Source organism: Salmo salar, chromosome ssa21 (genome assembly GCF_905237065.1).
Source record: "Salmo salar chromosome ssa21, Ssal_v3.1, whole genome shotgun sequence".
NCBI lineage: Eukaryota > Metazoa > Chordata > Actinopteri > Salmoniformes > Salmonidae > Salmo > Salmo salar.
The window spans coordinates 18,806,603-18,828,146 of NC_059462.1; the positions used below are offsets into that span (position 1 = coordinate 18,806,603).

At 40.8% G+C, this 21,544-nt stretch overlaps 2 protein-coding genes across 2 annotated transcripts; both read left to right on the plus strand.

Moving 5' to 3' along the window:
* Positions 1-1,233: 1,233 nt before the first annotated feature.
* On the plus strand, positions 1,234-9,358 carry i20ra (Interleukin-20 receptor alpha chain). The gene is given in 7 exon segments (NM_001141080.1): positions 1,234-1,335; positions 1,832-1,955; positions 2,788-2,963; positions 3,196-3,359; positions 4,334-4,493; positions 4,667-4,782; positions 8,896-9,358. Coding segments are annotated over 7 exon segments (810 nt in total). The 5' UTR covers positions 1,234-1,295; the 3' UTR covers positions 8,926-9,358.
* Positions 9,359-9,443: 85 nt separating this feature from the next.
* Positions 9,444-21,342, plus strand: LOC106581741 (interleukin-10 receptor subunit beta). The gene is made up of 7 exons (XM_014163988.2): positions 9,444-9,664; positions 10,350-10,473; positions 16,573-16,742; positions 16,995-17,149; positions 19,324-19,471; positions 19,654-19,799; positions 19,951-21,342. Exons 1-7 carry the CDS (start codon positions 9,601-9,603, stop codon positions 20,152-20,154), a joined length of 1,011 nt encoding a protein of 336 aa, XP_014019463.1. The 5' UTR covers positions 9,444-9,600; the 3' UTR covers positions 20,155-21,342.
* Positions 21,343-21,544: the final 202 nt, after the last annotated feature.

The window sequence follows — 21,544 nt, forward strand, 5'->3', positions numbered from 1 at the left end:
GAAGAGATGGCAAATAGGAGTGGCAATATCGTTTGCTATCATCCTGAGTAATTTACCATCCAAGTTGTCATGAGATGTGCTAAACTATATTTCCAAATATATATCTCTTTCTCGAACTCCTGAAATTCTGTTTGGTGCCTAACATTTGTAAAGTGGGGATCAGTGTGTGTACCATATGTGTTTGTGGGATGCTCATGGGCAAACGTCAAGGGTATCATAGGTCAAGCTATACAATACAGTATTCTGTACATATTCACAAGTTTATGGTCAACATACTTTTCAGTGTTTATGCCAATGTAGTATAGTAGCCTTTACTTGCTTTTTGCCATACTATAGAAAACTTGCAATCCATTTTTTTGTTTTATCTAGGCAAGTCAGTTAAGAACAAATTCTTATTTACAATGGCGGTCTACCAGGGAACAGTGGGTTAACTGCCTTGTTCAGGGCAGAACGACAGATTTTTACCTTGTCGGCTCGGGGATTCAATCCAGCAAACTTTCGATTACTGAACCAATGCTCTAACCACTAGGCTACCTGCCACCCAAACTGTTACATATTCAGGAAAAAGTAGTCATTTTGAAGTGTGTATTATTTTATATGTACATTATCAATGCAAAAAGAATGTTGTTTGGAGATATTCTGTTTATTGGTAATTGAAATGTAATATTTGTTAATGCCAAACTGTTAAGGGTCAAATTACTAATACAAACATTTTGTAATGAATCTATTGAAGACATTTTGTATCCTTTTTTATTTCTATTTACTTAATAAAATGAAATATATGTATATACCATCTTAACATTTGTTTTGTAGTTTTATGTTATAAACAGTTAATAAACTGACGACAGCACTCTATTCAGTAAAACGTTATAAGCAAGCTTTATGTTCATGACAGAAATATGTATACTGTATAGCTTCCTTCAAACTGATCTCATACAGAAACACACAACTAATACAGCATACACTTCAAACATTCACAAACACAAATATTACATTCAAATGGACAGCAAAAAAATTGAAAATACTGTTCAATCCAGTGGTGTACATCCCATTTTAGCATGCAGCATTCCAGTGAGTGTGGGAGTGACAGAACACGGCACAGGGATATTATAAGGTGTGTGAGTGAGTTAGGGGGAACAACCCAGGGAGGATTTCTGGGGAAATGAAACTTACACCTTTACATAATGACAGCAGCAGCTCCTAGCCCCAGCTCATTGCACTCTAACCCCGAGACAAAGGGCCAGGCCTGCCATCCTACACAGCTACCACTGGACTGACCTGACCCAATCTGAAAGATGGGGCCTTGGACCCTGCTGCTCCTGCACCTACCCCTGGGTAGGCTCTATTTTTTTGAAGGGGGTCTCTGGGGGGAAATGAAGGGGAAGGCGATATCTGGTCAGTTGCACAACTGAATGCATTCAACGAAATTTGGCTTCCGCATTTAACCCCTCAATTGATTTTCGTTGATTGTTTGTGTCATGCATTTTACTTTCTGTTGAGGACTGCAGTATTTAATGTAGGATGTTCCTCTTGCAAGTTGCAACTCTTGAAGGAGGGCTGTATAATGTACTGTATATTGACACACAGCTTCCCTTATCTACAGTATTTTATCTTCATTGTTTGTATTATTTGAAGAAAAGAAAGTCTGTGAATGTTTGATGTGTTTTCGTTTGCATTGTCTCTGGTACTAATATTGTGCTCTGCTAAAATGTCTCTCTCTCTGGCTGTCCTGTTTGTGTCTGTCTATCATTTTGGATGTTTTTTATGTCTGTCTCACTCTGTCTGTCTGCCTATCTCTCTGTGTGTGTGTGTGTGTGTGTGTATCTTCCAGTGGTGTCCATGCTCCCAGCCCCTACCAACGTGTCCATTGTCTCCTTCAACCTGGAGCACACTCTGACCTGGCTGCCAGGTCCAGGGACTCCTGACAACACACATTTCACAGTTCAGAGCCTCAGGTTAGCTCACACTTACACTTCAGTCCCATGCTTTCATTTAACCCATCCTTATACGTAGCTGCTGAATAAACAGTTTCTTTTCAGGTTGTCTTCCAGGATGATCCAATGCTTTCGTTTCGTCTGGTTAGTTGGTCGAGGCCAATAATGAATCACTGCAATTGTGCAATGTAGAGCAGTGTAGATATCATCATCAGTGTTGCATTTCCTTAGCTTCTCCCCTCTATTTCTCTCTCTTTTTCTCTCTCAAATCAATCTCAATTCATTTTTTTTTTTGGCATGACATAACAATGTACATATTGGCAAAGTGTACTTTGGAAATTGAATGATTCATTAATAATATCAATAACAACATCATGAATAATTGTCAAGATTGTCACAAACATGACAATCAGTAACAACAATAATCAAGGGTCGGGGGTGGAGTTGTATTAGAAATGGAAATCAGTAAGTAAATAAATAACTTGAAGACATGTGTAGGTTGGTTTGTCAGACACTGTCCCTCATTTTGGTTACATTTTAGTCATTTAGCAGACACTCTTATCCAGAGCGACTAGGGTTAAGTGCCTTGCTCAAGGGCACATTGACAGATTTTTCACCTAGTTGGCTCTGAGGATTCAAACTAGCAACCTTTTGATTACTGGCCTAAGGCTCTTAAACGCTCGGCTACCTGACGCCCAACAATGGGGTGCGCTGCCAACCCACAGCTCTCTGCGTCCTCCCCCTACAGGAAGGGTAGCCTCTTCTCATCAGAGAGGTCTTGGAAATCTTAAATTATGATTTCAAATTTGGCAAATGAAACTCTCTAATTGCTTTATATCTCTCCCTCCTCCAGGAAGAACTCATGGCAGCTCGTAAAGGGTTGTGCTAGGTTGAAGACCAGCCAGTCATGTGACCTCACTAACACGTTCAAGGATTCCTTCTATCATTACAAAGCCCGTGTTCAAGCCATCACCACTACTCATAAGTCCAACTGGTCCCTCTCTATGCCCTTCTACCCCTTGACTGACAGTGAGATGCTTTTACTGTACCTTTTCCCCTCCATTTCAGTCCCCTTTTCTTTTCATTGGAATACCGCGGCTCACTAGACAAAATGCATGTTGAGAATGGTATTTGAGTGAAACGTTAGTCTACTCTTTTTTATATTAGGAAATGGAAAAATATTGTCCATTCTAGTGGTCCTTGTTACATCATTTACCTGTATAGAATCATTCAGTCTTCACTGTAACCTCTGACGTTGCAGCATTGCTGGGCCCTCCAGTGGTGTCTGTGTCCGGCTGTGGGAACTGCCTGCTCCTGCAGGTAACTCCCCCCACATCCAGGGGCCTGCAGCACTCCCTGTCCCCCACACAGCTCCTCTACAGGCAGTTCACCTGCAAGGTGCGCCGGACCAGGGATGGATCTCAGGTAGGACTTGACTTGGTAGTTCAAATTGTGACCCCCAATGGGGTAAGTTGGGGGGGGACTTTTTAACATATCTCTTTAGCTGACATCTGTTTACAGCTTTGATCTTACACTCATTTTGATATCTTTTACATTTTAGTCATTTAGCAGACACTCTTATCCAGAGCGACTTACAGTAGTGAGCGCATACATTTCATAACATTCCATGCATCAAACCCACAACCCTGGCGTTGCGCACACCATGCTGGCGTTGCAAACACCATGCTCTACCAACTGAGCCACAGGGAAGACCTATACCTTTCCCTGTCACGTTGGGTTTCACCTATCAACATCATTTTGAGGTTGTTGGTTTTTTACAGCGTAAAGATATGTGAAGGGACATATACCAAGAAAAGAAAGCAAGTTCTGAGAATGTGGTCAAACCCACACACGTTATATTTGAATAGAACCTGAGAATAACATCAGGGCATTGATGAGAAAGCAGATCAGTATCTGTCTAATATAAGAATTTAATCATGCACATTTTTCCTCTCTGAGGGTTGTTTATCTTTCATGACTACAGATGTAGATACGTGTGGTTTTTGCCCACACCTTCCTCTCAGGAGCACACAGTCTGGTTTGTGTTCGAGGAAACTGCCTCTTGCTCTGAGAAAAAGTACGCCTACACAGATTCAGGAGGGGTCTCTTCTCCTCATCTCTTTGTCAGTCATCTCATCTCCCTATCTCTAACCCACAGTTATTTGTCAATTTGGTACAGATACAGTGAATCTAATACAAGACAACAATGAATGAACAAATCATTAGTCATAGGACTAATATCTTAATGAGATATTGGTATTATAGCTACACACATGGCTATGAATTAGACTGTTATGGTCAATGATCAATGTGGATGACTTATCCAAAGCATTACAGCATGGTAAACGGGTCTATAAACATTATATAAACATTGTGACAATGTCTCTGCCTTTTTGTAGTTCAGCATGTGGGTCACCTCCACTGAGAAAACTGTGATTGGCTACCTGGAGCCAGGGGCGGAGTATTGCGTGACTGTCACCGCATCTACGAGCTTTAACCCGCACTCTGTCCCCTCTGAGCCCCACTGTGCCTTCACCAGCCCTACTGCTGCCAACACAGGTACAGTACCAGGGCCTAACAGCACAGCTAAGAGACCACACATTGTAGTAGAACATAGCAATACAGCACTGGTAAATCAGTCATACACAACAGGCACGGCCATTATTTTACATCAGTGTTTACATCTGTTAGCAATTATAGTCCGTAACCCTTGGTGTCTGTCTGTCCCCCAGTGCCTGTGGTTCTGAGTGTACTGTGTGCCATTAGCCTCCTGGTGGTGCTCCTCTGTGGAATAGTGGTCTACAGTGGTCGCCTGCTCTGTATGCACAAACCTCTCCCCAAAACACTGGTACTATTGCCACTTTATTCAACTGCACAGCGAAATTTGATTGGTAAATTGAACACTGCGTGTGTTCAATTTCACACCTTTGAAGTGTTTAAATGACAACCACCAGAAAGTGTTGAATTTATACATTTCAAAATTCTGCCATTTAACACTGATACTTTGCAACACCAGTGGCATTAAAATGTTGCACTAACTTAGTGTTACAGTGACACTGTTATAGTGTTTACTAATATCTTGTATTTAACACTTCAGAATTCAATGTTAACACTAGGTCAGTGATAAATGTATACTGTTATGGTGTTCACCTTTCCCTTTAGAGCAAATTGTTAAGTGTTAAATCAACACTTTAAAACTGGTTCAGTGTCTATATGGGTCCACACTTTTCAGTGTTAAATTAACACACTGTTTAGTTTAAAGCCTAAATTGCATATTTCCCAGAGTGCCTTGATTTTCAAGTGAATTGTGGAGTTACGGCCCATGACTGTATTTGTTAGTGACAGAGACATTGTTGTTGCATCCATTTTCATCCTGAATACTGTCTGCATTCAGACAGTATTCAGACCCCTTGACTTTTCTCGCATTTTGTTACGTTACAGCCTTATTCCAAAAAATATATATTTTTAATTCTCAGCAATCTACACACAATAGCCCATAATGACAAAGGGAAAACACGTTTGTAGACATTTTTTGTATTAAACATAAAAAACAGAAATACCTTATTTACATACAGAACCAGTCAAACGTTGTGCCACACCTACTCATTCCATGGGTTTTTCTTTATTTTTACCATTTTCTAAATTCCTCATATATCTACACACAATACCCCACAATGACAAAACAAAAACAGTTTTTAAGAAATGTTTGCAAACGTATAAACCATAAAAAAATGAAATCTCACATTTACAAAGTATTCAGACCCTTCCCCAGTACTTTTTTGAAGCAACTTTGGCAGTAATTACAGCCTCGAGTCTTCTTGGGTATAACGCTACAAGCTTGGCACACCTGTATTTGGGAAGTTTCTCCATTATTTTTTGCAGATCCTGGCATCCATCTGGCCATTCTACCATAAAGGCTTGATTGGTGGAATGCTTCAGAGAGGTTTGTCCTTCTGGAAGATTCTCTCATCTCCACAGAGGAACTCTGGAGCTCTGTCAAAGTGACCATCAGGATCTTGATCACTTCCCAGACCAAGGCCCTTCCATCTCCCCTGATTGCTCAGTTTGACCGGGCGGCCAGCTCCAGGAAGAAGCTTGGTGGTTTCAAACTTCTTCCATTTAAGAATGACGGAGGCTTATATGTTCTTGGGGGCCTTCAACGCTTCAGAAATGTTTTGGTATCTTTCCCCAGATCTGTGCCTTGACACAATCCTGTCTCGGATCTCTATGGACAACTCATTCGACCTCATGGCTTAGTTTTTGCTCTGACATGCACTGTCAACTGTGGGACATTATATAGACAGGTGTGTGCCTTTCCAAATCATGTCCAATCAATTTAATTGACCACAGGTGGACTCCAATCCTGTTTCCAATTGAAACAGGATGCACCGGAGGTCAATTTCATGCAAAGGGTCTGAATACTTACAGTACCAGTCAAAATAATGGACACACCTACTCATTCAATGTTTTTTCTTTATTTTTACTATCTTCTACATTGTAGAATAATAGTGAAGACATCAAAACTATGAAATAACACATATGGAATCATGTAGTAACCAAAAAAGTGTTCAACAAATCAAAATATATTTTATATTTGAGATTCTTTCAAGTAGCCACCCTTTGCCTTGATGACAGCTTTGCACACTCTTGGCATTCTCTCAACCAGCTTCACCTGGAATCATTTTCCAACAGTCTTGAAGGAGTTCTCACGTATGCTGAGCACGTGTTGGATGCTTTTCCTTCACTCTGCGGTCCAACTCATCCTAAATCATCTCAATTTGGTTGAGGTCGGGTGATTGTGGAGGCCAGGTCATCTGATGCAGCACTCCATCACTCTCCTTCTTGGTAAAAATAGCCCTTACACAGCCTGGAGGTGTGTTTGGTTAATTGTCCTGTTGAAAAACAAATGATAGTGGGACTAAGTACAAACCAGATGGGATGGCATATCGCTGCAGAATGCTGTGGTAGCCATGCTGGTTAAGTGTGCCTTGAATTCTAAATAAATCACTGACAGTGTCACCAGCAAAGCATCATCACACCTCCTCCTTCATGCTTCACGGTGGGAACCACACATGCAGTGATCATCCATTCACCTCCTCTGTATCTTACAAAGACATGGCAGTTGGAACCAAAAATCTCAAAATTGGGCTCATCAGACCAAAGCACGGATTTCCACATGGTCAAATGTCCATTCCTCATGTTTCTTGGCCCAAGCAAGTCTCTTCTTCTTATTGGTGTCCTTTAATAGTGGTTTCTTTGCAGCAATTTGACCATGAAGGCCTGATTCATGCAGTCTCCTCTGAACAGTTGATGGTGACATGTGTCTGTTACTTGAACACTGTGAAGCATTTATTTATGCTGCAATTTCTGAAGCTGGTAACTCTAATGAACTTGTCCTCTGTAGCAGAGGTAACTCTGAGTCTTCCTTTCCTGTGGTGGTCCTTGTGAGACTTGCTTCAGTTGCATCATAGCGCTTGATGGTTTTTGCGACTGCACTTTCCAGATTGACTGACCTTCATGTCTTAAAGTAATGATGGCCTTTCTTTTCACTTTGCTTATTTGAGCTGTTCTTGCCATAATATGGACCTGGTCTTTTACCAAATAGGGCTATTATCTATATACCACCCCTACCTTGTCACAACACAACTGATTGTCTCAAATGCATTAAGTAAAGAAATTCCACAAATTAACCTGTTAATTGAAATGCATTTTAGGTTACTACCTCATGAAGCTGGTTGAGAGAATGCCAAGAGTGTACAAAGCTGTCATCAAGGCAAAGGGTGGCTCCTTTGAAGAATCTCAAATATAAAATATATTTTGATTTGTTTAACACTTTTTTGGTTACTACATGATTCCATGTATTGTTTCATAGTTTTGATGTCTTCACTGTTATTCTACATTTAGAAAATAGTAAAAATAAAGAAAAACCCTGGAATGAGTAGGTGTGTCCAAACTTTTGAATGGTACTGTATGTAAATCATTTTCTAATCTTTTTTATTTTTGATACATTTTTAAAAATTTCTGAAAACCTGTTCTCCCTTTTTCATTATGGGGTATTGTGTGTAGATTGAGGATTTATTTTATTTAATACATTTTTGAATAAGGCTGTAACGTAACAAAATGTGGAACAAGTCAAGGGATCTCAATACTTTCCAAATGCACTTCATAAGGCCTGATTTTGAGAGCCTAGTTTGATCCTAATACAGTTGCCTTAAAGTCATGGTTTACAGGCAAAATCAGGCCTGCAAGTCACATTATGCTGGCTTGCAAAGTGATGTAATTCCTACTGGAATCCAACCAGAGTGGGGATATCCAACATTTGGAATTTTGCATTCAGGGTTGGGAAGACTAAGATATGCGGCTACCTTAAGATTCTAAACTGGAACTTGCATTTCAGTAACAGGTGCAATAAATCCATATAACAGATTGGATTACCTTAGAAAAATGCATGTTATTTATATAAGCATAAGATTAATTAATCAACACATGCAATAGGGCATGCTGGGAAATATAATAATGATGGCTGTGGTTTTGGTTTAACACTGGTTATTAACACCAACATTAGGGTTCTTTTACACCAATGAGTGTTAATGTAACACTTACAGAGTTAATTTAACACCTGAATCAACACTTGAAATGTTACAATGAAGAATCAACACAATGTAACACTGGTTAATTTGACACTCTGCTTGAACAACAGTATTTTTTAACAGTCTGTTCATAGTAACACAAATTAAAACCACATCAACACCGCAACTGCTTACACCAGGATATGAACACAGATCATTTTGCTACTGAAACTTTGCCTGACACCAATTTAATTCAATACAGATTATTATTATTGTTATTTATTCACTAAGGGGGAAAGGAAATTCCATCAACATCATTATAATGTTTTTGATATTGCCTCTTCCATGGCTTAACACCCAACACTTTTTGGCTATACGCTCTCTGCCTGCAGTCCTCTTTTCCTCTCTGTGGTGGTGGTTAGATGCCTACAGATCCCCAGCCTGACCCCTTCAACCTGCTCTCAGTCCTGCCTGTGGTTAGACCCCCATCACCATGACTTTGTCCCTCCCAGGCCATACACAGGGGAGGAGACGTGTCGAGGAAGAAGATGATGATGAAGGCTATAGACTGGTGGTGGTCTCCTCGAGATCAAATAAATATTTAACCCACAATTATCCAGTGATAAGATTATAACAAACCATTGGTTTATATTTCTGTCTGAGTCATGTCAAAGTTATATTATTATTTTCTTGTGAATAATGCTACTTTGTGATTGATTATAACATGTAAAAAAAGGCATAAGCAAAAACTAAATGTGAAATGTATGTCGATTTTTCTATAAATGTATTGAACTATGTCATATTCAACAAGTAGTTAAGGTTTTATTATAGACCTGTAATAAAATGAGGAAATTGAATACTTTTTATTGCAATACTTTATTATTGACACTGAATATAGCGAAGCTAGGAAATGCCCAGTGCGTGTCATGGTTTCGTTTGAACCTTACGTAAGCTTCAGTATTCATGAGCAGCGTAGTTACGCTTACCTCGCAATTCTCAGACCATTCAGAAAGTTGGCTCGACAAACTCTCAAGAGCAGCCACAAGAAAATTATAGCCAACAGAACATTGGATTACATTGAAAATCTCTTGGGAAACATGCAATCTACAGTTTTTACTATCTTGTTTGTCAAAGTATGTTTAACTTTACATGGAATTACAGGTCAGTATTTTGCTCTTGGTCTTACCATAGAAGGCATAGCCAACCAACGTGCTGTCAGGCGATTGTCTGTTTGTTGGTGAAGGTTTTAAACATCCTTTTGTAGATATTCCTTTATAATTTCACAGTCTATTATACATTTATTTAACACTCTCATACATTCCTCAATCTATTGTATTGCCAATTGTGGGAACCAATGGTAACACTTGACATTTGTCGTCGTCATTGCTGTAAATAGTTGTTTACTTCCTTCTCTGTAACGTACAGGAATGGTTTCGGTTACATTTATACTGATGATGTAAATACACATAGGCTAAAGGTTTTATCCAGCAGCATTGCTGAATGGCAGATTTGCTCAAGAGTGTTTATCTCTATGAAGCAGGCTTAATTTCTCTAGTACCTCTTAAAATAGTCTAAGACCTGAAACAATACTATTTTCCCCATACCTGCTGCATGATGTACAGCAGAGCATCCCAACCTTTTTCGGTTACTGTACCACCAACTGAATTTTGCTCTGCCCGGAGTACCCTTGATGTGCCCCCTCATCTAAATTTTACTAGTAGGCCTATGGTCTCATGAGTCTGTGGATGGGCTGAATACCCTCAGGGGTCCTACTACCCCTGGTTGAGAACCACAGGTGTACAGTATATTGTCAGTATGTTCAAATGTATATCTCGGTGCTTTACAGCAGTGTTAGCTGAACTTCCAAGTCCCAGTAACATCAGGATTAACTCTGTCAACATGGGACTAGTGTTGGAGTGGGATGCACCTCAGAACCACACAGAAAACGTAACCTACAGAGCAGAGTACAGGTGAGTGGAGACCGTGGTAGTATGAAAAACAACACAATGGAGCAAAGGGAGGCTGACACATTGAAATATGAGGAACTTCCTCCTGTGGGTGCTGGGAAAGGGTAGAACTGACACACCTACAAGTCGACTTTACCCAGTAGACTCTGTGTGTCATACACAGGCACGCTCACACTCTGGCGTACTCTTTGTACCTACACACATTCCTACTTTTCTCATACAGTATTGCTCACACTGACACACACACAGTCAGTATATTTCTAAGAAATGGGTGCAACTATTTCACTCCTATTTCACTTCCACCTCAAAAACCCCACCCCAAAAACCCCACCATCTATTAGAAACAGCTAAGATTAGCATTCCTGCAACATCATTTTGTTGAAATATAATCTCTGAGAAATTAAGCTAATTGGCTATTTTAATTGATATGATTCATATTCAATACATATAGGACCTAACATCTGATTTGGAACACATTTTTCTAACAATAAGGATTCCAAAGAAATTGTCAAAAGCCCCCCATGGACCCCCCCCCCCCCCACACCAACAATGAGTATATGGTATCAGTTCTCTATGTCTGACAAGTAGTATGGAGGTGCGGCTCAGAGTATTGTTTCTTCATGCCATGCAATGCAATCCCGGTGAATTTGGTGATGTTTTTTATTCCCCTGTTCAGAGAAATTTGTCATTGAAGTTGTTAGGTTTTTACAAATTAAATGAAAAGCTGAAATGTATTCAACCCCTTTGTTATGGCAAGCCTAAATATGTTCAGGAGTAAAAATGTGCTTAACATGTCACAGAATAAGTTGCATGGATTCACTCTGTGTGATAATATTGTTCTCTGTACCCCACACATACAATTATCTGTAAGGTTCCTCAGTCGAGCAGTGGAGTTCAAACACAGATTCAACCACGTCTACCAGGGTGGTTTACCATGGCCACACAAAGAAGGATGGGTAGATGGGTAAAAAAAAAGCAGATATTTAATAACCCTTTCATCGTGGTAAAGTATTTCATTACACTTTGGACGGTGAATCAATACACCCAGTCACTACAAAGATAAAGGCGTCCTTCCTAACTCAGTTGCCGGCGAGGAGTGAAATCGCTCAGGGATTTCAACAAGAAAACTGAGGATGGATCAACAATATTGTAATTACCCTAAAATACTAACCTAAATGACAGAGTGAAAAGAAGTAAGCCTGTACAGAATACAAATATTCCCGAAACATGTATCCTGTTTGCAAAAAGGCACTAAAGTAAAACTGCTAAAAATGTGGCAAAGAAATTAACTTTATGTCCTCGGGGGCTCCCGAGTGGTGCAGCGGTCTAAGGGACTGCATCTCAGTGCAAGAGGCATCACTACAGTCCCTGGTTTGAATCCAGGCTGTATCACATCCGGCCGCAATTGGGAGTCCCATAGGATAGGACGGCGCACAATTGGCCCAGGCTGTCATTGTAAATAATAATTTGTTCTTAACTGACTTGCCTAGTTAAATAAAGGTTAAATAAATACAAATATATATAAAGTGTTATGTTTGGGGCAAATCAAAAACATTACTGAGTAACACTCTTCATATTTTAAAGCATGGTGGTGGTTGCATCATGTAATGGGTATGTTTGTCATCTGCAAGGACTAGGGAGATTTTGGGGATAAAAAGAAACATGATACAGCTATAAGCACAGGCAAAGTCCTGGAGCAGTGGTCGCCGACTGGTCGATCACGATCGACTGGTCGATCTTCAAGACATTCCTAGTCATTCACCAAATATTTCTGTAGAAAAGCCAACGAACGATAAAGGCTTGCGCTCCTTTTTTAAAATCGTGTTGAGTGTTGCCGGTAGTTGCACTTGATTCAAAAGTCCTGCGCACCGGGTAAGCAAAGTGTTCACATGAGACAAACTACGCCTACCCGGCGGACCGGCAAATCTGACTAAATGGAGTGCACCTACTCTGCTGCCCAATCGGATAGCTCAAATTACCGAGCTTCCATGACCCTGGCCACCGACAAGTTTAATAGGCTACGTAAGATTTAATAACTTTTAAAACCATGACCACAGAGGGACTGTCAACGAATACAACAAAGAGCTGCAGTTTTGTTTAGTGAGTTCGTGTTTAAGTTTATATTCAGCACCGTCACTGTTTTCATTCAACACTATTACAAAACGCGCTTCTCCGTACTTCCGCTCGGGCTGCAGCTGCAATGAATGGCCAAGTATTGAAAGCCCTGCGTTTTATTATTATTATTAGCTGCTCGTCGTGTCGATTTTAATATGAAGGAATATTTAACTTTCTCTGGTCATAGGAACAACATGAATTTGTGCATGAAGCAGATGCGCTGCGAATCGAGTTTTGCCATCAGGTGGAAGACTGTGTCCCCTCTCTCTGGTCAGTCTCAGTGGAGGAAAGGAAGGTGAGAGCAGGGACGGTGAGAGGCGGTTGGGAAAAATCGTTTTGAAGGGTCATCAAAGTCAGAAACTCGGGCTACTTTCTAGAGCTCCGACTTTTCGACCTGAAGCTCACTGACGTCGTGAATTGACGTCGTGATTTGACCTCGTTGAACATCAGATGCAGGTACCATCAGTCCAGTAAAATAAAAAAGCGAATTATTTCAATTCATGCTCCACAGTGCCTCACAAGTGCTAAACTAACTGCTCTATTTTGTTATCAAAGCTCGAGTTTTGAAATATAACATGGTCTGATTAACAATATTGGCAGGCCAATCATATAGCCAATATGCTGTGATAATGTATTAGGCCTACTTCCCAAACCTCATTCCTACAAAATTGTTTGTGTCAAGTTAATGTAAAAAAAAAAATCTGAGCAGTAGATCTCAGCTTGCTTTTTGACTGTGAAAGTGATCTTGACTCAGAAAAGGTTGGTGACTGCTGTCCTAGAGGAAAACCTGGTTCAGTCTGCTTTCCAACAGACACTGGGAGACAAATTCACGTTTCAGCAGAACAATAACCTAAAACATAAGTCCAAATATACACTGTAGTTGCTTACCAAGATGTTCCTGAGTGGCCTAGTCAGAGACCCCTTCCAGTCCATGGCAAGACTTGAAAATGGCTGTCTAGCAATGACCAACAACCAACTTGACAGAGCTTGAAGAATAAACAAGTAATAATAATGTGTTGTAATCGCTGCCAAAGTTTATTCTAACATGTATTGACTTAGGGGTGTGAATACTTATGTAAATTCGATTTTTCCATATTTAATTTATCAATACATTTGCACCAAAAAAACAATACGCCTTTTCACTTTGTCATTATCAGGTGTTGTGTGTAGATGGGTGAGAATAATTGTAATTTTTTTTATACATTTTGAATACTCACACTGGCAAATCAGATGTCAAATGCAAATCACTGTAACACAACAAAATATGGAATAAGTCCAGGGTATGAATAGTTTCTGAAGGCATTGTAGGTACCATTTACTTGCATTGGATTTGTCAAGGCTGGTCCAGACCTGACAAAGGCTGGTCCAGACCTGACAAAATCTGAACCAAACATAGACTTCTATGATTGGTTCAGATTTGGACCGGACCAAAAACCAATGTCTGTGGAAATCAAGGCCGATCTGGACTTCACCAAAAATAGACGTCCAAAAGGCATCTGCATCGGTCCGTGCTGACTGAGGTGTAGCCTGTTGCCTGAAATATAATTTTATGAATGGCCATTTATGTGGTAAGCCTTCCGTTTGTAAAACACCAAAAAAGACGTCCGGACAAGACCAAAAAAAGACGTCTGCTCGTGCTTACTGGGGTGTCGGGCAATGGAATTTTATGAATATCCATCCATTTGGTGGGCCCACCATTTGTAAAACAGGCTGTTGCCTTTATCTGTCCTGATTCCTGTGACTAACCAATTTGGCTATTTAAGCTCTGAATATCAGCTACACAATTTTATGAGGAGTTATTGTGAGCCTATTTGCAATATGTTTAACACAGCGGGAAATGCAGAAGTATTTTTATTTTTTTCCCCGCTATGATCAGCTTGTCAGAAATGGACGGATACAAACTTGAAACCACTGATCATGACAATGGACTGAAACTCCTGGACAACAGTTGTGATTGTCCATTCCATATCGTTCATTTTACTTTGACCTGTCCTGTTTTTAGGATATGTCGTTTGTTAAAACCTGTTGTGGACAGACGTTCCGCTAGCGGAACGCCTAGCCAATATCCAATGGAACAAACAGCGTGGCGCGAAATACAAAAACCTCAAAAATCCAATAATTTCCATTTTTCAAACATACGACTATTTTAAACCATTTTAAAGATACACTTCTCCTTGATGTAACCACATTGTCCGATTTCAAAAAGGCTTTACAGCGAAAGCAAAACATTAGATTATGTTAGGAGAGTACATAGACACAAATAATCACACAGCCATTTTCCAAGCAAGCATATATGTCAATAAAACCCAAAACACAGCTAAATGAAGCACTAACCTTTGATGATCTTCATCAGATGACACTCCTAGGACATTGTTATACAATACATGTATGTTTTGTTCAATCAAGTTCATATTTATATCCAAAAACAGCTTTTTACATTGGCGCGTGATGTTCAGAAAATGTATTCCCACCAAAAACTTCCGGTGAATTTAGAAAAATACTCAAAATAAAACGTTGACAAAATACATAATTATTTTAAGAATTATAGATACAGAACTCCTTTATGCAATCGCTGTGTCAGATTTTAAAATAGCCTTTCCGCGAAAGCACATTTTTCAATATTCTGAGTACCTAGCTCGCCATCATGGCTAGCTAATTTGACACCCACCAAGTTTGGGGCAACAAAAACTCAGAATTAGTATTAGAAATATTGTATTACCTTTGCTGATCTTCGTCAGAATGGACTCCCAGGACTGCTACTTCCACAAGAAATGTTGTTTTTGTTCCAAATAATCCATATTTATGTCCAAATACCTCCGTTTTGTTCGTGCGTTCAGGTCACTATCCAAAGGGTAACGCGCGAGCGTATTTCGAGACACAAAAAGTCAAAATGTTCCATTACCGTACTTAGAAGCATGTCAAACGCTGTTTAAAATCAAATTTTATTGTATTTTTATCCTAAAATTGCGATAATATTCCAACCGGACAATAGTGTATTCATTCAAGGAGAAAAAGAAAAACAGCGTGCTCGCGGGAACGCACATATCCAATCCCTTTGTCCTCAGGCAGACCACTCAGAAACGGAGCTACTATACTCTGCCCAGAGACAGGAGAAGGCTCAATCCGCTTTCTGAAGGCTTTAGACAGCCAATGGAAGCCTTAGAAAGTGCAACGTAACCCCACAGATACTGTAGTTTCGATAGAGAATCAAAAGAACTACAATTCTCAGACTTTCCACTTCCTGCTTGGAATTTTCTCAGGTTTTTGCCTGCCATATGAGTTCTGTTATACTCAGACACCATTCAAACAGTTTTAGAAACTTCAGAGTGTTTTCTATCAAAATCTACTAATAATATGCATATTCCCGTTTCTGGGCAAGAATAGTAACCAGTTTAAATCAGGCACGTTTTTTCATCCGGCCGTGAAAATGACAGTGCATATTTTATTTGATTGGGCACCATTTAGGTTAGGCTATTTTATCAGAGTAACATGCATGATGTAAAAAGAGTATCTCATTACATACATTATCTCCAGCCTGTAGGCAAAAGAAAAGGCCACATACTCTTTCTATGACATCCTATATCTGCTACATGATTTATGTTAGGTAATTGTTTTGACTGAACGTTGGTGGAGCGCTGCAGAGATGCGTCTCTCCAACAGCACACTGTTGGAGGCACACTGGGAATGGACAAGCAAAATAATTTGCGCCCCTGCCTTTAATAAAGTGGGCACTGATTATCACAGGGCGGCATCAGCGTTCATCTAAAAAGCCCATATGCCACTGGTTGAGAGAAATTATCATTGTTTTTGGGCAGAATTATGTGAGGTTTTATGTGTTGTTGGTGCGTCTTGGTCAGTTTAGCTCCGAAAATGTCACCCTCGTCAATCTGCCGCCATAGGCGGCCACCTAATCTTGCCTAATGAGCATCGGACCGTGCTGGTAATAATATTCAACTGCAATAACTATTATGCCATGTTTTGATACAGGGGCTTGGTCAGCAGCTATGAGGTTGTATGTTGGAACACAACAGCCCAAAGCTGTGACTTCACCAGTCATCTAAACAAATTTGGAGTGTACGTTTTCCAAGTGAGGGCAGAACGAGAGGGGGACACATCTCGCTGGATGAAGACTGAGCAGTTTGTCATGGATGAACACAGTGAGTTTATACCCATCTCCGTAACAGCTTTGACAGATGTTCAGGGTATGAAAGTGTATTAACATGCACTGTTCAACCAGAGGTTGGGTAAAACACAGTGTGTCACTGTGAATAAAGCCTGGAGCCTCACAGAATTGCCTCTTTAATAGACTAGGCTATGGTTATCAGCTAGCAAGTGTAATTTCTTTAACCCTCATCTGAGAGGTGTTCACTACCTCTAGGTCACTTCCTTTCAAATGTCTCTCTCTACAGCCACTCTAGGCCCTCCCGGTGTGACGCTCGTCTCCAGTGGTGCTGACATTGAAGTGAGCATCAACGACCCAGTGCTCAGGATCTCCGAGTTCAAAGATGTATACGACCACGCAACCTTTAACATCACCTACTGGAAAGACGGTCAGGAGGAGAAGGTATGGTGACCATTTTACTTTCCATTTTTCATCAAGGGATCTGATAATGTTAAAACAAAGGAAAACAGACTGTCGCCGGATCTTTCACGTCTGGTGGTTAACAAGCATTACTTCATAGTAACGGGAGCCTATAAGGAGTATGAGGTACAAGTTTAAGCAGATTGCGAATTATACCATGACATGTTTATGGATCTAATAGTAAATACGTGTCATTTAACATTCAAAATTCTTTTATTACCTTTTTAATTTGGCAAGAACACAACCAGTCATGATGTTTTCATCTTATTGTCAGAGAAATCACTTCAAAAAGTAGACTACTTGTTCATGCTCGTCCACTCCAAAATAGTTCCTGCATCCGAACAGTGCACTGTGCGCTTGCGCCATTTGATGAATGGAAAGAGACATCTTTTACAAAACACCCAACAGTTTAATGACAGTCAGTGATTATCATTGGGTCTACGCTCTTGTAGCCTGACTTAATTGATGCGTCTAATAATCTGATGCCGCTGTCGATCCTGATGTGCAGACCAGCTGGCTGGAGCGTTTACAGACATATTCAATCAATCCTTATCCCAGTCTGCTGTTCCCACATGCTTCAAGAGGGCCACCATTGTTCCTGTTCCCAAGAAAGCTAAGGTAACTGAGCTAAACAACTATCGCCCCGTAGCACTCACTTCTGTCATCATGAAGTGCTTTGAGAGACTAGTCAAGGACCATATCACCTCCACCCTACCTGACACCCTAGACCCACTCCAATTTGCTTACCGCCCCAATAGGTCACAGACGACGCAATCGCCATCACACTGCACACTGCCCTAACCCATCTGGACAAGAGGAATACCTATGTAAGAATGCTGTTCATCGATTACAGCTCAGCATTTAACACCATAGACCCTGGGTCTCGACCCCGCCCTGTGCAACTGGGTCCTGGACTTCCTAACGGGCCGCCCCCAGGTGGTGAGGGTAGGTAACAACATCTCCACCCCGCTGATCCTCAACACTGGGTCCCCACAAGGGTGCGTTCTCAGCCCTCTCCTGTACTCCCTGTTCACCCACGACTGCGTGGCCATGCACCCTTCCAACTCAATCATCAAGTTTGCAGACGACACTACAGTGGTAGGCATGATTACCAACAACGACGAGACAGCCTACAGGGAGGAGGTGAAGGCCCTCGGAATGTGGTGTCAGGAAAATAACCTCGCAATCAATGTCAACAAAACAAAAGAGATGATCGTGGACTTCAGGAAACAGCAGAGGGAGCAGCCCCCTATCTACATTGACAGGACAGTAGTGGAGAGGGTGGAGTGTTTTAAGTTCCTCGGCGTACACATCACGGACAAACTGAAATGGTCCACCCACACAGACAGCGTGGTGAAGAAGGCGCAGCAGCGCCTCTTCAACCTCAGGAGGCTGAAGAAATTCGGCTTGTCACCAAAAACACTCACAAACTTTTACAGATGCACAATCGAGAGCATCCTGTCGGGCTGTATCACCGCCTGGTACGGCAGCTGCTCCGCCCAGAACCCTAAGGCTCTCCAGAGGGTAGTGAGGTCTGCACAACGCACCACCTCCAGGACACCTACACCACCCGATGTCACAGGAAGGCCAAAAAGATCATCAAGGACAACAACCACCCGAGCCACTGCCTGTTCACTCCGCTATCATCCAGAAGGCGAGGTCAGTACAGGTGCATCAAAGCGGGGACCGAGAGACTGAAAAACAGCTTCTACCTCAAGGCCATCAGACTTAAACAGCCATCACTAACATTGAGTGGCTGCTGCCAACATACTGACTCAACTCAAGCCACTTTAATAATGGGAAAATTGATGTAATCAATTTATCACTAGCCACTTTAAACAATGCCACTTTATATAATGTTTTCATACCCTACATTACTCATCTCATATGTATATACTGTACTCTATACCATCTACTGCATCTTGCCTATGCCGTTCGGGCATCACTCATTCATATATTTTTATGTACATATTCATATTCATTCCTTTACACATGTGTGTATAGGGTAGTTGTTGTGATATTGTTAGGTTATATTACTTGTTGGTTATTACTGCATGGTCGGAACTAGAAGCACAAGCATTTCGCTACACACACATTAACATCTGCTAACCATGTGTATGTGACAAATAAATTAGATTTCTCTATCACCCCCTTAGGCCAAAATTATGAATGGCACCCCACTGCATAAAGTGGTCTTGGCACTGGAGCCATGGACCAGGTACTGTGTTCAGGTCTGGGTGTACACCCAGAGGTTCTCCAAACACAGCCAGCCCAGCAATGTTACGTGTGAGAGCACCACTAAGGGTGAGCCCCATGTCTCTCGCTCTCTTTCCGCCTCTCTCTCTTCCTCCCTTTCATCGGTTAAACACAAATGATGAGGATTTGATTAGATTGCTGCCTTCAGTGCTTCTCCAAGTACAAGTCCCCCCTGCTCAACTAAATTCTTCTTCCCTGGTGTCCTTTTTCCAACCCCAACCACTCCTCAGGCAATGACAGGCCTTGGGTGGTAGCCCTGGTGACGTTTGTGGTGATGGCTGTGGCAGTGGCCCTGCTGGCCCTGGCCTTCTGGTACTGCTACAGGGTGGTCTGCTTCCTCAGACCCAAGACCAAGCTGCCTAAACATTTCACAGAGGTCAGTAGTATGACGCATGATCATTGTGTTTTAATGAATAATAGACTGTGTTTCTTTGTGTGTAGCAGTGGAGGCTGCTAAAGAGGAGGATGGGTCATAATAATGTTGTTCTCTGTAACACAATTAAGTAGTATTCTATTCTATGCCGTAGCTGTTGGATCCCCCGTGCTCCTCCATCCTGGCCATACAGAGCAGCCCCCAGCCTGAGGAGGTGTACCATGATCTCCTCATCATGCCAGATGGGGCACAGACAAAGGAGAGCTCTATCTGGTGGTCGGAAGAACGTAATACACACAGACTGGCAGACAACACAGACCGTCTGGCTGTGTTCGAGAATATCAAAACTGTGAATTGAGACTGATTGACAGATCTACAAATAATATTGAAGTTATTTATGATGCAAGGTGATTTATTGATCAGTCAATCTTGACTCGCCTTTAAAGTCAGCTGCAATGTCGAACACGCCCAAAGTGGGTGGGGAAGATATGGGTCAAAAATAGGAAGTGAGTAGACCGATGTGAAGTAAGAAAAGAGGACAAGGACTGAAATAGATGGCAGAAATGAGGATGTGTATCTTATTGAGAAATAATATTCTGACATCTGGGATTTAGTGATTTTATTAATGTTGATGAAATGCTAAGAGAGCTACTTACTGTGATGTGTTTATTTATGTGACCTTTACGTGTATGATAATGATCAATATTGCCTATCATTCATTATGGCCATGCATGGTAAGCCTACACTGGCATTTTTTGGGTATCATGGCTATAGGGCAACGAAATGGTTCAACCACTGTCATCAGAGAGACTAACAACACAGTCCAAATTGCACAACACCAGGAGGGGAGTATTACATGGTCTGTGTTTATGCCTTGATGCACTCTGTGTTTGTGCCTATATGTCTCTTGTGTGACACTGTTTGTGAAGGATATTTAAAGGACCAATGCAGCCATTTTTATCTAAATATCAAATCATTTATGAGTAACAATGAAAACAGAGTAAGGTACTTCAATTAAAATAGTGAAAAGGAAACAAATAGCTTTTTTTATCAAAGAGCAATTTCTTAATCAAGACATTTGCTAGGACTGTCTGAGAGTGCTTTAGGCAAAAACAGAAAATGAACTGTTATTGGCAGAGAGGTTCGGAACTCTTTCTTATTGGTCTATTAACTAATTTACCACATGGTGATGTCACCATGGAAGCCCAAAACTCCATCCTACATAAAAAGGCTGAAATTTCAGACGGTCTTTTCAAACTGCTCTTATACGTAAAGGACATTATCATAATTTCACAGTATTATTCCAACCTCATAGTGTGGAAATTTAAAACACAGGTAATTCACGTTTTTGACTGCATTGGCCCTCAGTTGAAGGTACTCTATTAGCACTTGGAAGATGTCGTTTGACATTTGAAGTCATTTTTTTATAGACTTTTTACCATTTATACTGTGGGAGACCACACACACACAAACAAGTAAAAAATGTGCCCAACAGTTAAAAATGACTTGCCAAGGGAATAAATATATATTTTTAAATGCTCATAAATGGTTGGTGTTGTCACATATCATTGGTTATTATCAATGCATGTTTACTTCAAGTTGAAATATACTGAACAAAAATATAAACACAACATGCAACAATTTAAAGATTTTACTGAGTTACAGTTCATATATGGAAGTCAGACAATTTAAATAAATTCATTAGGCCCTAATCTATGGATTTCACATGACTGGGCAGGGGCACAGCC

Coding starts and splice junctions, on each gene's coding strand:
- LOC106581741 (XM_014163988.2), top strand. CDS start 9,601: ATGCAATCTACAGTTTTTACTATCTTGTTTGTCAAAGTATGTTTAACT. Junction 10,474..16,572: donor ACCTACAGAGCAGAGTACAG/GTGAGTGGAGAC, acceptor GTTTTGATACAG/GGGCTTGGTCAGCAGCTATG. Junction 16,743..16,994: donor GTTTGTCATGGATGAACACA/GTGAGTTTATAC, acceptor CTCTCTCTACAG/CCACTCTAGGCCCTCCCGGT.